The sequence below is a fragment of the Chiloscyllium plagiosum genome, unplaced genomic scaffold, assembly GCF_037043375.1.
Source record: "Chiloscyllium plagiosum isolate Xiang-an unplaced genomic scaffold, Cpla_swu_hap1 HiC_scaffold_1, whole genome shotgun sequence".
NCBI classification, from domain to species: Eukaryota; Metazoa; Chordata; class Chondrichthyes; order Orectolobiformes; family Hemiscylliidae; genus Chiloscyllium; species Chiloscyllium plagiosum.
The window spans coordinates 128,243,574-128,258,042 of NW_028270139.1; the positions used below are offsets into that span (position 1 = coordinate 128,243,574).

The 14,469-nt window shown below is 40.1% G+C and overlaps 1 protein-coding gene across 2 annotated transcripts in view; it reads right to left on the reverse strand.

The window, feature by feature from the left end:
* Positions 1-574: 574 nt before the first annotated feature.
* The window catches only part of dcc (DCC netrin 1 receptor), a 1,326,174-nt gene continuing 1,312,279 nt past the window's right edge, over positions 575-14,469 (reverse strand). For both annotated transcript variants that reach the window (XM_087994379.1, XM_087994329.1), the window contains exons 28-29: positions 1,684-1,823; positions 575-946 (exon numbers count right to left, since the gene is read on the reverse strand). In XM_087994379.1, coding sequence (XP_087850505.1) covers positions 857-946; positions 1,684-1,823 — 230 coding nt within the window. In that variant the 3' untranslated portion in view covers positions 575-856. The remainder of the gene's footprint in view (positions 947-1,683; positions 1,824-14,469) is intronic.

Below are 14,469 nucleotides of genomic sequence, written 5' to 3' on the forward strand. Positions count from 1 at the left end.
AATAAGCAGGAGAAAAACAATTGGTTTCTTGAAAGATCAATAAAACATCCATGATGGTTTCATTTTAAACAGGGCTGCAATCACACACAACGAAGTTGAGCAGAAGTTTTGATTCCTTATCGCCTGCAGTGTGTATTTAATGATACTGTCTCAGGCTGTTCTCTGGATGGAACTTTTAAATATAAGCTGCCTAACTGAAGTGAATAATTTAAAGTACTGTCTCACATTAACACTTCCCGAACGCAACTTTTTTTTTTAGTAACCAACATTTAGGGGCTAGTATGAAATTGTCCTGTTTCTTCCCTAATTGTGCATGGCCAGCAAGAATCTTGAGACTCATCTAAACACCACGGTTTTTATTCCCACAAGCTGAATTAGATCACCAATGGAATGTGTTTATAAACTCCACTCTACATGCATTTGACTGTCCATGTTGTGGAAGAAGCATTTTCCTGAAATGCACTGACAGAGCATGCTCACCAACTCCAATTTACTGCTATTGTAATTCCAGCCCCCTCTCCCCCCATCCCCCATCCCACTCCCTCTCAACCCCATGTCGACCGTTCATCCTTAATCTTGTTCAAAATTAGCATAATCTCTGGAAGAGTGGCCTAGTTGCAAGTGAAATGTTCAACCAGTCACTAACAAAACTCCAGTGCATTACTCTAAAACAGTATGTATATACAGATGAACAATGGAATAGTTGCCAACAGAACAATGTATTTTTGAGGAATTTTCTTGTTTGAACTGTAAGTTGTTGAAGAAGGGGGCACACTAGGTGTCCCAAGGTCATAGGTAAATACTGGCATAGTGCCTGGCTCCTGGTTGATTTGTCTCTAGCGGGTGGTGGTGGTGGTTAGAATGCCGAACCTGTGATGGCATTCAGCTGCTTCATTAGGCCTTCCAGACTGGCCATTTGCTCACTCAAGTCATCTTGCTCATACACCTGAATGAGGAAACATGATAGCCACGTTTTACACTGTGCAGACATTCTGAAATGTGGAAAAGATAAAACAGTACAACGAAAGACTTTCCCCAAAACAAAACCTGTCAGAACTATTTGAAATACTGTTGTTTACTTATTACTCTCGGAGTGCAACTCAGTTCTAAACTCAAATTATAGCATGACATGAGATGAAAAGAGGATCTGTACTATTCATCATTTTAGGCTTTTTTAAAATTACATTTTCAGATCAATCCTAGATACTGTTTTATACAAAATATTAAACATAAGGAATATTGAACAATGGCAAGTTGGATGGTGACATCTTGGCTAGTGAATGGAGATATCACTTTGGGTGATCCAAATGTTTAATGTGGATTCCAAGTAAATTTGCAATTGGTGAGCCTCAGTAACATGAAACATCTATACTTGAAATGTGACAGTGTTTTTACACTCTGACTGAACAGGAAAGAAGCACTCAATTTGTAGCCTTGTCTGCTCAACAAATGTCCATCACATACTATATCCCTGCTTGCCTGATATTGTTAAATCTGTCTCTATTGTATTCTATGAATAAAAGCAGCCACAGAGAAATGTCATCCTTCTGACAGTATGCTGATATCAACTGTATTTTTACGAGGTGCAAATGCTACCAACATGTGAAGCAACAATGTCACTATTTTTGTCTTCCAGCATCAGTTGTTTTGCTTTCAAAATGTAACTAATTCTATTGACCTTACATTAGAATGATCCTCTGTCCTGTGGCTCTCCTCTGTAACCTCTGGGGCTGTTGGGACGGAAACAGGAAGCAGCGGCGATCTCGCTTTTCCAGCCAGTCCCAGTGAGGCCGTCTTACCATGACTCAGCGTAAGATTAGAACCTGCGGTCAAAAGTCGCAAAAAAGGCTACAGTTAGATGACATGTAAGCCTCAATTGCCAGTCAGTCAATACAATTGTATAAATAACTGCACACGCAAAGTCAGACTTGTAAAGCATCCCAATGAGAACTGGAAGCTGCAAAATGTTTAAGTGAGGGATCAGCAGAGCACACAAACCTGGATGAAGTGGGGATAGACACTCCCACAGGAGGTGGATTGTGGAGTTTTCGCTCTGTTTGTCATTCCAGAGTACTTCACAGATATACATGTAGCAGAAGGAGATAGCTCGGCTGGACACACCTCAATTAAAAGCCCATGATTGGAACCTGAAAACACCCAATCACCTTAACCTGCACATCTACCTGCCCAATGGAAAATCACAAGACACAATTGGCACCCACTGAGACCAGGCCAGTTATGGGGATGGCTTCAGGGCTTGTCCCATGGGGCTCTCACAGTGGAAGGTGGGCAGAAGATGACTGAGCTTTATTCTCGGTACCTGAAAGAGAGGGCTAGGATCATTTCTGCTTCCTATTCTACACATTCAGGTTGATCATAATGATGTGCTCGAGATTCTCATGCATTTCTGGGCAGGTTAAAGTCACAAATGATGGAATGTGTGAGGGGTGCAAGTGTAAAGTTAGGTTGGTTAGAAGGCATGGTTCAGTTCTCCAACAAACAGCCCAGCTCCCAAGCTGGTTTAAAATCTGTCTAATTCTCACTTTTCAACCTTTAACCACCCCAATGATTTTGCAAGTCACCAACTCCATACCCCTCCTCTGTGTCCTCCATATTCAATGATACATTTGTCACTATGTGCAGTCCTCAGAAGTAATATAAAAGCAATAGAAATCATCTTAAATTATTGGAATAACATTTAACTGTCTAAAAATCTTTTTAAAAACTTAACTCAAACACCTGTCATTAATGCTAGGAAAGAAAACAACTCCAGTGGGGAAACAACCATGATTATAAAAGTTGCTGTCATTGCTTGTAAGAGAAAAAGATGCATTAAAGATGTTTAACTGTTTTCAGAGCTTATTTGAAGCTTCAAGTCTTCTTTTATAAGACTTTTAAATTGACCTCTCATGTATCAAAGGTGATATTTCTCTGCACCTTCTCTGTAGCTGCAACACAATATTCTGCATTCTGAACTATGACTCTGAAGTATTTACATAAGGTACGATTTATCAAGTCATTGAAATGTACAGCATGGAAACAAGCTCTTCAGTCCATGCCGACCAGATACTCTCAATTAATTTAGTCCCGTTTGCTTGCATTGTTCGACAAGGTTCCCGGTGGGAGACTGGTTAGCAAGGTTAGATCTCAAGGAAATCAAGGAGAACTAGCCACTTGGATAAAGAACTAGATTCAAAGTAGAAGACATTGGGTGGTGGTGAAAGGTTGCTTTTCAAACTGGAGGCCTGTGATCAGTGGTGTGCCACAAGGATTGGTGCTAGGTCCACTCTCTTCATCATTTATATAAATGATATGGATGTGAACATAGGAGGTACGGTTCGTAAATTTGCAGATGACACCAAAATTGGAGATGCAGTTGGCAGCGAAGGAGGTTACCTCAGAGTACAATGCAATCTTGATCAGATGGGCCAATCGGCTGAGGAGGGACATATGGAGTTTAATTTAGATAAAAGTGAGGTGCTGCATTTTGGGAAAGCAAATCTTAGCAGGGCTTATACACTTAATGCTCAAGTCCTCGGGAGTGTTGCTGAACAAAGAGATCTCGGAGTGCAGGTTCATAGCTCCTTGAAAGTAGAGTCGCAGGTTGATAGGATAGTGAAGGAGGCATTGGGTATGCTTTCCTTTATTGGTCAGACTATTGAGTACAGGAGTTGGGAGGTCATGTTGCAGTTGTACAGGAGGGTGGTTAGGCCATTGTTGGAATATTGCATGCAATTCTAGTCTCCTTCCTATTGGAAAGATGTTGTGAAACTTGAAAGGGTTCAGAAAAGACTTACAAGGATGCTGCCAGGGTTGGAGGATTTGAGCTATAGGGAGAGGCTGAACAGGCTGGGGCTGTTTTCCCTGGAGCGTCGGAGGCTGAGAGGTGACCTTATAGAGGTTTATAAAATCATGAGGGGCATGGATAGGGTAAATAGGCAAGGTCCTTTCCTTGGGGTGGGTGAGTCCAGAACTAGAGGGCATTGGTTTAGAGTGAGAGGGGAACGATTTAAAAGGGACCTAAGGGGCAACTTTTTCATGCAGTGGGTGGTATGTGTATGGAATGAGCTGCCAGAGGAAGTGGTGGAGGCTGGTACAATTACAACATTTAAAAGGCATCAGGATGGGTATATGAATAGGAAGGGTTTAGAGGGATATGGGCCAAGTGCTGGCAAATGGAACTAGATTAGTTTATGATATTTGGTCGGCACAGAGGAGTTCGACCGAAGGATCTGTTTCCGTGTCGTACATCTCTATGAATCTATGGCTCTATTTGGCCCATATCTCTCTAAACCCTTCCTATTTACATACCCATCCAGATGCCTTTTAAATGTTGTAATTGTATCTGCCTCCACCTGGTTAGTGTGCAAAACAATACTTTTCACTCTGTCTCAGTACATGTGCTAATAACAAGTCAAATCAATAATCAATAGATGCCTGCTGAACTGAAGCCAACAAATTTTGAAACCTTGCCAAGCGTTCATAACGGCCACAGCTGGTGTTACAATGTCTCCAGCTACATTTCTGTAGGCTGACAGAGAAGAATGTTGTTTCATTTCTCTTTCAATGCAGAGTGCCTGTTAAGAACTGGACAGCGGATCATGCAGAAATTTCTTTCAAATTCCAAAAGCAGGGTGGTTTTAACTTTCAGTGTTGTCTGTTGATTTAAACCACAGCACAAAACATGACAGCATGTTTCTTTTGGACATGTAGGTTAATTTATAATAACAGTTACTGAATGTTGATCAATGTAAAGGTAAGTTTACATTTGCACATTAGATCCTTGTGATGCATCACTGCATTAAAAACAAATTCAGATTACTATATTGAAAGGTGAAATTTTGGAAGTGTCTTCATATTTAATACTTAGGTTTCAGAATGTCCCCAACACCTCAGCAGGCCATTGGCTATTGACACTCTAAGGAGGGACATTTTTTCTTTAGAATGTACAATGTCCAGACTGCTACCTTAAAATCATGTGTGGGAGAAAAAAATCATGTTCTTGTGGTCCTCAAAAAGGGAATCCAGACCTTGGAAGAAGTCATAGCATCATACATCATGGAAACAGACCTCTCAGTTCCAACCAGTCCATGCTGACCATAATTCCAAACTAAAGTAGCCCCACCTTGGCCTATATCCCTCCAAACATTTCTTTTACCCAAATATCTTTTAAAGTTTGTAACTATTCCCATTTCCACCACTTCCTCTGGAAGTTCATTCCACACATGAACCACTCTCTGGCCAAAAAAGATGCCCCTCATGATTTTTAAAAATCTTTCTCTTCTCACCTTAAAAATATGTCACCTTGTCTTAAAATCCCCCACCTAAGGGAAAGTACACTTGCCATTCACCTTATCAATACTCCTCATGTTTTTATAAACCTCTATGAGGTCACTTCTCAATCTCCTGCGCTCCAGTGAAAATAGTCCCAACCTATTTAGCCTCTCCTTATAACTCAAAACCTCTGTTCCCGGCAACATACTAGTAAATCTTAATTGAACCCTCTCCAGCTTAATAACATCCTTCCTATAATAGGGTGATCCAAACTGAACACAGAAGAGGCCTTACAAATGTCTTTACAAGCTCAAAGTGACATCCTAGCTCCTATACTCTGAGCAATCTGAGCACTGAAGGCAAGCATGCTAAACACCTTCTTAACCACCTTGTCTACATGTGATGCAAACTTCAAAGAATTATACTAGGAGAAAGTGAGGACTGCAGATGCTGGAGATCAGAGCTTAAAAATGTGTTGCTGGAAAAGCGCAGCAGGTCAGGCAGCATCAAAGGAGCAGGAGAATCGACGTTTCGGGCATAAGCCCTTCCTGCTGCGCTTTTCCAGCAACACATTTTTAAGTTCAAAGAATTATATACCTGAAATCCAGGGTCCTACCATTAATTGTGTAAGTCCTGCCCTTGTCTGTATGCAATACCTCACATTTATCCAAATTAAACTCAATCTGCCACTCCCCAGCCCATTGATCCAATTGATCATGATCTCTTTGCAATCTGAGATAATCTTCTTCACTGTCCACTATACTGCCAATTTTGGTGGCATGCACAAACTTACTAACCATATCTTCCATATTCTCATCTAAATAATTTATAAAAAAGACAAACAAAGATGGACCCAGCACCGATCCCTATGGAACACCATTGGTAACAGGCCTCCAGCATGAAAAACCATCACTCTCTATCTCTTACTGTTTAACCAATTTTATATTCAATTGGCAAGCTCACCCTGAATCCCATATGATCTAACTTTACTGGTTGAATGTGCTGCACCCAAGCATGTTCAATCTATGCAAAGGCTACACAAAAGTGGTGTAGGATCAGGAAGGCAGGAGGAAACATTTTTCAGGCTTAATAAAAATCCAAGTTCAGGCTTTCCCAATCTGATTCACGTTGGGAGATGAAAATCCAGCTCAAAATGTTGGGCCTGCCAAGTCACACATCAGTCATCGTTTTGACATGTATGTGATTTTTGTTTCCATGGCCATACATGGAAAGATCTTTATGATGGCCATGCCCAAAGTAAGTGGGATGTATGCTGCTGGTACAGTTAGGTGCTGATTTCAGAGATGCAGAATCAAATTGCCTTGGCCATTCCAAGAAAGTATGCCAATGATCAGCAGAAACATTTGCTGGCATATTGCAACATTGCTTCCTGTCTGCAGTGAGTGCTTTTTAAAAGCCATTTCCATATATGCTCTTCTCCTATCATATTTATATCCCACTAACTGTTCATTAATATTTAAATTCTAGTGGGTTTCCTGGGAATTTTATTTTCACAATCCATATGTGTTATTTTAATTGTGGCATCCTGACCATGTTCTAATAACACAAGAAGAGTAAGAAATACAAAATTATGAGGAAAAAGAAACATAAAAATATAATTAGAATTGAAGAAAAGAGAAGATTGAATTACAAGTGTTTCTGCCTACTTCATAACCTCCTTCTGCAATGTGTGTTTCTGTACATGCATGACAAATCGGCAGGCTGAAGGCACAGCATGCTGTGACAAATGGGAAATCGCAACTCTGATTAGGAGCAATTTAGGTCTTAACAAAACATCAAGTGAAACTTTTTGCATCAAATGCATTTAGTAATACAGGCTGTAGTAACCAGCATGGAAATTCATATGCAATAAGATTCCTGCAAGGATGGAAAAAAATCACAGGTCCCAGAATTTCTTGGGCTATGTCACCAGAAATGATGCCTGTGATTCCACAGAGCATAAAATATACCTATATCTGTATATTGTGATTAGCTGCATTTAAGTTGTACCCAATTACTGGCACTCAAACAACCGAGCCTGATCAAGATCACCAATGTGGAGATTATCAAAAGTTACTATGACTAGGGCAGTCAACCACATTGGCAAGGATGAATTGGAGTAACATGCAAATCAGACTAGGTAAGGATGGTTGGTTTCTTTCCCAAAAGGACTTTTGTGAACCAGATGGCATTCTAGAGTCGAAAAATGTGGTGCTGGAAATGCACAGCAGGTCAGGCAGCATCTGAGGAGCTAGAGAGTTGACATTTTGAGCATCAGGAATCCTAAAGAAGGTCTTATGCCTGAAATGTTGACTCTCCTGCCCCTCGGATGCTGCCTGACCTGCTGTGCTTTTCCAGTGCCACACTTTTCGATTCTGATTCTCCAGCATCTGCAGTCATTATTTACTCCAAGATGATATTTTAGGACAATCAATGATAATATCCTGGTCACCATTATTAAGGCTGAGTCTACAATTCTAGATTTTACTGGATTTAAATACCACTAGCTGTCAAGGTGAGATTTGAACATGGGTATCCAGAGCATTAATATGAGTCTCTGGATGACGAATACAAGGACATTACCATGATGCAACTATTTTCCTGAAAAGGAGACAGGCAGAAACATCATTAAGCTTGGACCCCAAGTCTCAATGAGGGTTTGCCAACCCTTTCAGGAAGTGCAGCTGTCTCAGGAAATGTTTCTGGATATGGCAAGGTGCTGCTGCTGGTAGCCTAAGAGCAAAGTATTTTGCATTTACAGTTTCTGCTCACACATTCTCTCTTCCTGCAAATCAGAGAGCAGACTGAACTGCAGATGGGAAAGAGCTACAATGATTTCTTCAATTTGTTGATTTCTTACTTGGAATTTGATTCTTCACCAGCTCGATCTTAAACTGGGGTTTATAGTTGATATCCCTACTCAGAAAGGGCTAGGCAAAAGTGAGGACTGCAGATACTGGAAACCAGAATTTAGATTAGAGTGGTGCTGGAAAAGCACAGCAGGTCAGGCAGCATCGGAGGAGCAGGAAAATTGATGTTTCGGGCAAAAGCCCTTCATCCTCTCCATCCCTACTCAGAAAGCACTGTGGAATAGAATACATCCTATTCATTTACAGGGCTGGGCATGCAGCCACAGAAAGAATCCTTTTGTATGTTGAATTCCACCAATGCAACATTTATCTGTTCGTTTACTAATTAGAACGACAACACCACAAAATACTCAGCAACCTGTATTGACTAAAATGCAAAATTATTCTGGTAATCTGTTATAATTATGGCAGATAAGACACATTCAATCATGATAATAGACTTGACACTATGTGAATTTAAGCAGCTGTATTTCTTCATTCAGCACCAATCTGCTGACAGAGAATAAATAGATTAAATCTTGCATATCAAAAAAAAATCCACTGAATGCACAGAGTACACTTATAATGTCACAGGAAAATGTTACATTTCAAGAAAGATAATTCCAAAGTTGCAATGAAGCATTTAATTTGCTCTGAAACAGAAAGAGGTAAAGGTTTTCTTCCAGGCACTGTCAATGACTTCGATGTGCAAATTAGCAGGCATTTAGAAAAGGTCAGACGAGTGTTATGATAGCTAAATGAAGAAGTGAATTGTCTTTTATCTGAGCCCTTTACTGATGTCACCGTGGTTTACTTCATGGAAGTCATTTGGTCAGATCACATGATTGCATCTCCATTATTAACAAATCAACATTGACATCACTGCCCTAAAACGAATTACTGCGGGTGCTGGAAATCTGAATGCTGAAAACACTCAGCACATCTGGCAGCATCTGGGGAGAGAGCGACAGAATAAACAGGCTCAACTTTATCAGCTGAGTGGAGCCCCTGACATTGTGGAGGTCTTGCCAGCTCTGTAGCCAGTGGCCAAGACCCCACATCATTTCTGACTCAAAAAGATCTGTCCAAGTCAACAATCCATCAGCCACATGGAGAACAGTAAGAATTACAATATGATGCAGCTCTAGCATTTTGAATCTAAAGTGTGATTATTTCTGTCTGAGGAGGACCAGGACATAACGTAGTCAAAGGAAAGAATACTCCATTCAGCACGATGAACCTGACTCCATCCCATGAATTGTCTCTCATGGTCAGTTCAACTTTAAATGGGGGTAGCAGAATCCCCCCCAAAAATCTTTATGCATGGCAGGATTGTAGAAAGTTCCCATAATTATTTGACAAACATTTCCTGACTTACAACTGATTTCTTCAAATTATGCTGCTTTATTTGACAGGATTGTCCAGATTTTCACCACATTGACATTATGGGAGAGGGGGGGGTGCAAAATATTTCGTGAAATGAATCTTCATGTCACTGAAGGCACTAATGTCTTTTTGATTTTGTTATATATTGTCATAGGAATAGGGTGCCTCTGGCAATAGTGCCATTAGAAAATGCATCAGGACAGGCAACTGAAAAAAAAATTGAATTCCTACATAGACTTTACTCTTTAATAAATATGAATGCAATTTTTAATGTCTATTATACAACTGTTGACTACATATATTACACCTTATATATAATCAAACACAAATATTTGAGAAAATCACAAGGCAAGCCTTGATGCTCATTCAAACTGTGGAAATGAATTTCCTTAAATTTTACTGAAAAATATTGTGTGTGACTGAGAAGTGACAAATAAGTTATTTTGGTATTCAAAGCCTTTTGATTTAATTTGGTGTAAAATGACAGAGACAGCCTTTGACTGACTAATATTAACATTTAAAATATCAGCAGAAATTGTGTGATTTAATTTTATTTTGCTGAAAGCTTTTGTTGGAAACGTGATTCATGACTGCATAATTTAACACAGGTGGGTACAAACAGATGATGTGGGTTAAAATGCAAGCCTACAAGCAGCAGAAAACCTGTTGCCTTTCCATATGCCAAATTACCCTTTATATAGATCCTGAACACAGAAAATACAGGATATATCTTCCTGCTTACAAAATAACTGTACATTTGTTTTGTAGAATTGACATCAGAACATAAAATTTTCTGCCAACATCTTGATCATGATCATGGCTGATCTTTTAACTCAGTTCCACTATTCCAACCTAACTCTGTGTCACTTGATTCCCTTTATGTCAAAGAAAAGTCTATTGATCATGGTCTTGAATTGTCCTCTATAGTGAGCACTCACAGCCTTCCGGAGTAGAAGGATTTACAGCCTTCCATGTGAAGATGTTTCAGCTCTCCTCCTGTCTCATAGGATCAGCCAGCAATTCTGAGCCCTCCTATTCTGTGTGACCAGCCCAATTATCAATTGATCGTGGGATCTGAATAAGTTTCCTCTTTAACAGGAAACACCACAAGGAGCACTCTTATAAATATTTTCTAATCAACCTGCTCAGGAATGTTCTAACAAACCTCTGGATCAGGTAGGATTTGAAATTGGGCTGACTGGTCCAGAGGCTGGGACACTGCCACTGCACTTTGCAGCACCTTTTGAAGCTTCTTATACACTGTGACAGAGTGTGGTGGATATACCTTTGCCCCACGGTTTCTGATTTCCCCTAACTATGAGTGGAATTTACTCTCCCTAACTCCGGAACAGACAATGTGGCCAGAGAATCAGGTCAGGAAAGAGGGCAGTAGGTAGAGTGTCTGTTTCCTCCTGACTCCGCATGTGGGGCAAGCTCATTCCATACATGCACCATCCTCTGCGTGAAGAAGTTGCCTCTTAGAGATCCTTTTGAAATCTTTCCCCTCTTGCCTGTGGTCTACCAATGGTAATGGTGGTGAAAAGCTTTGTCTTCAGAGGGTCAGTGTAGACTTGTTGGGTCAAATGGCCTGTTGGCACACTGTAGGGATTCTATGATTTATTCTATAATAATCCCTGTGCAAGTAACAGTGGACACAGGTTCCAGAAACAAGAGTGAAGAAAATCATCAGAAATCATTTTAAGTCAATCTCAATCTATGGAGTAGAATCCATCCTTTCAAACCCCCATACTTACTCATCACAGTGGATCCAGTTTTTAACCTTCTAGGGTGAAAGGTTTCAGCTGAGGTGACAGCATTTTATCATATGCCAGAGTTTGCTTTGTCATCTAAATGTCAAGATTTAAGTCCCTAACCTGCCAATCTAGTTAGTTCTTGTCATTTTCAAAATAATTTACTGCACTTTCAATTCCATTTGGCTTTCTGAAATGCCTGGCAGTGTACTCAAGAAACAACTTCATCGACTCTTCCTCAGCAAGTGAGTCGGATTGTAATTCTGGTCTGTCTGGGGCAAAAACCAGGAAATAAAATGAAGAATGGTTTTTGCCACTTTCAATTAAAATCTTACAAATTAACTTTCCTTGAGGATAAATTTCTTTCCTTTTGAAATTGTTATTTTGCCTGACAACAGGCAAGCTGGCATTTAATACATCAACACATTTACTGCTGCGTTGCTTATACATCTTGACATACATGGTTGGCTTTTCACTGTTGCATTAATTTAGCAGGGAGCAGGAGGAGAGCATGGAATGCATAAACCAAGGGAGACAAGGGATTGTGGTTAGGGATATATTAATAAAAGCAAGCCATAAAGTCTCTCAAGCCTGCTTGATTAAATCCTTGGTAATCTGTACCTCAACTTCATTCATCACTGTTCATTCAAACTCCCTCGATATCCCTTAGCCAAAAAAAATCTATAAAGCTGTGTTTTAAATTTGTGCATGTGATGGTTAATGCTGGAAATACGCATCAAATCAATTCACATCTGAAAAGAAAGTTAGTGAATGTTCAGGACACCCTTCATCAGAAATTAGCTATACAATTGCTCTCTTGGGGGATATTTGTATACAGACTCTAGAGCAATACTGCATTCAGTTAGATTGACTCTTAACTGCCTTCGAAAATATCCTAGCGAGCCTCTCAGTTGTATCAAACTGTTACAGAAAATAACAAAGAAGAATGAAACCAGATGGATCACTCAGCATCAACCCTTGCACTAGAAATGATAACACAGCTAGCCCTGCCAATCCGGCAAAGTCCTCTTTGGGTGGGTCTTTGAGGCAAAATTGGGAGAGCTTTCACACAGATGTGTCAAACCACAATCGGACATAGTTAAACTCCTTCACTATCCAGAGTTTCTCTCCAGGTCCCTCCCATCCTGACTTGGAAATATATCACAGTTCTTTCAATGTCGCTGGATCAAAGTCCTGGAACTCCCTCCTTATCTGCCCTCCAGGTGTTCCTACACTACATGGACTGCAGGGGATTAAGAAGGTGATTCACTACCATCTTCTCAAGGCTAATTAGGGATGGGTAATAAGTACTGGCTGAGTCAGCAATACCCACATTCCATGAAGGAAAACATTGAGAACATAAGAATGGAGAGCAGGAATAGACTATTCATATCCTCAATCCTCCTCTACCAAATGATACGATTATGGCTATTCATATTAAAATAAAAACCATGCCATTGTTCTCTGGGAACAATGGCATTTTTTATCCAAGGTAACATAGAAGGTATGATCCAATTACATCTCAATTACATGGTTCAACCAAGCTAGTGACACAACTTTACAAATTATACACCCAATAGTGGTCACACTTCAAAAGTCGTTCATTGACTGTCAGGTGCTTTAAAATATTCTTTCTGGATAGCTTACGGCGGCACAGTGGCTCAGTGGTTAGCACTGCTGCCTCTCAGTGCCAGAGACCGGGTTTGATCCCACTCTCGGGTGAGTGTCTGTGTGGACTTTGTACATTCTCCCCATGCCTGTGTGAGTATCCTCCGGGAGTTCCTGTTTCGTCCCACAGTCTAAGCAGCCTCACTGTCACCTTCTCAAGAAGAACTAGCCAGTAACATTTGTACCCCATTAATGTTTAGATAAAGCTCAGCAAAATTTATGCTACAAAGTATACTTGATAAATTTAAATCAGAAGTGCATCTAGGCTATATAGATGCTGAGGCCAGGAGAATCTACACAATTTAGCCCTTAACAGGTTATTCTGAGAAGTGACCTCGATGCTTGGATTCCTCATAAAAATTCTCAAGGCTGAGCTCTGATAAGCAGCTCAGATGCAACATGGTATAGCCTCCGATTTCATTGATGTTGCAAAAGATCAGAAAAGATAGTAAGTCAACAGAATCTGAATTATTAGGAGTTTGCCTGTGTATGCGATTTGTGAAACTGCTCCAGACATTCTGATAAGTTGGGGGGTTGTGATGGGGGAATGTAATGAAAGATTTAGATTATCAAGGATAAAGAACTTTCTGACAATAAAGTTGAACATGAATGAATTGACTTCTTGTGCATTTGAGCCACAGTTGAGACTATTTGGATCATTTTGTAGTTTGTGAGGTGGGAAAATAAAACTCAATTCCTCAACACTAGTTGAAGTGCTTTTGAATTCTGTCATGCTTATTGATCGAAGCAAGAGTGAAAACGTTTCCGTTAGGTGCAAGATTTACTGAAATACAATTTAATATCTGAAAAAAACAGCACAGGTTAATACAACAGATGCAGCATAAAGATATCCCTTCTATATAAGGAATTGCTTTCTCAACTATACCAAACTGCCAGAGTAAGATAAATGACTACATAATCAAAGCTCACCAAATCATTACCTGTGCTGATTAGATGCACTTAATTTCAGCAGATTTTATCCCCTTCCTGTTATCTTGTAATCTATGTATTAGTTGTCGAGAAAATAGACTAATTAAATGGGCTAAGACAATGTGAAGCATTCATTCCAAGCAGATTGTTTAGTTACCACAATAATACAATTTTAATGCTTGACCAATAAACTTGAAATTGTGTAGGTGAGTTTTTTTTTCATTCATTCATTCATGGATAGGGGTATCATTGGCTAAGCCAGAATTTATTTCTCTTCACTCATTGCCCTTGAGAAGGTGTTGGCGAGCTGCCTTCTTGAACCGCTGCAGTCCCTGTCCTATAGGTTGACTCGCATTAACTGTAGGGAAGGAATTCCAGGATTTTGACTCTGGGACACTGAAGTATTGATGATATGATTCCAAGTCAGGGTGCTGAGGGGCTTGGAGGGGAACTTGCTAGTGTTGGTGTTCTCTTGTATCTGCTGCCCTTCTAGATGGAAGTGGCCGTGGTTTTGGAAGGTGCTGTCTGAGAATCCTTGATGAATTTCTGCACTGCATCTTGTAGAAAGAACACATTGCTGCTATTGAGCATCAGTGACGGAGGGAGTGGAT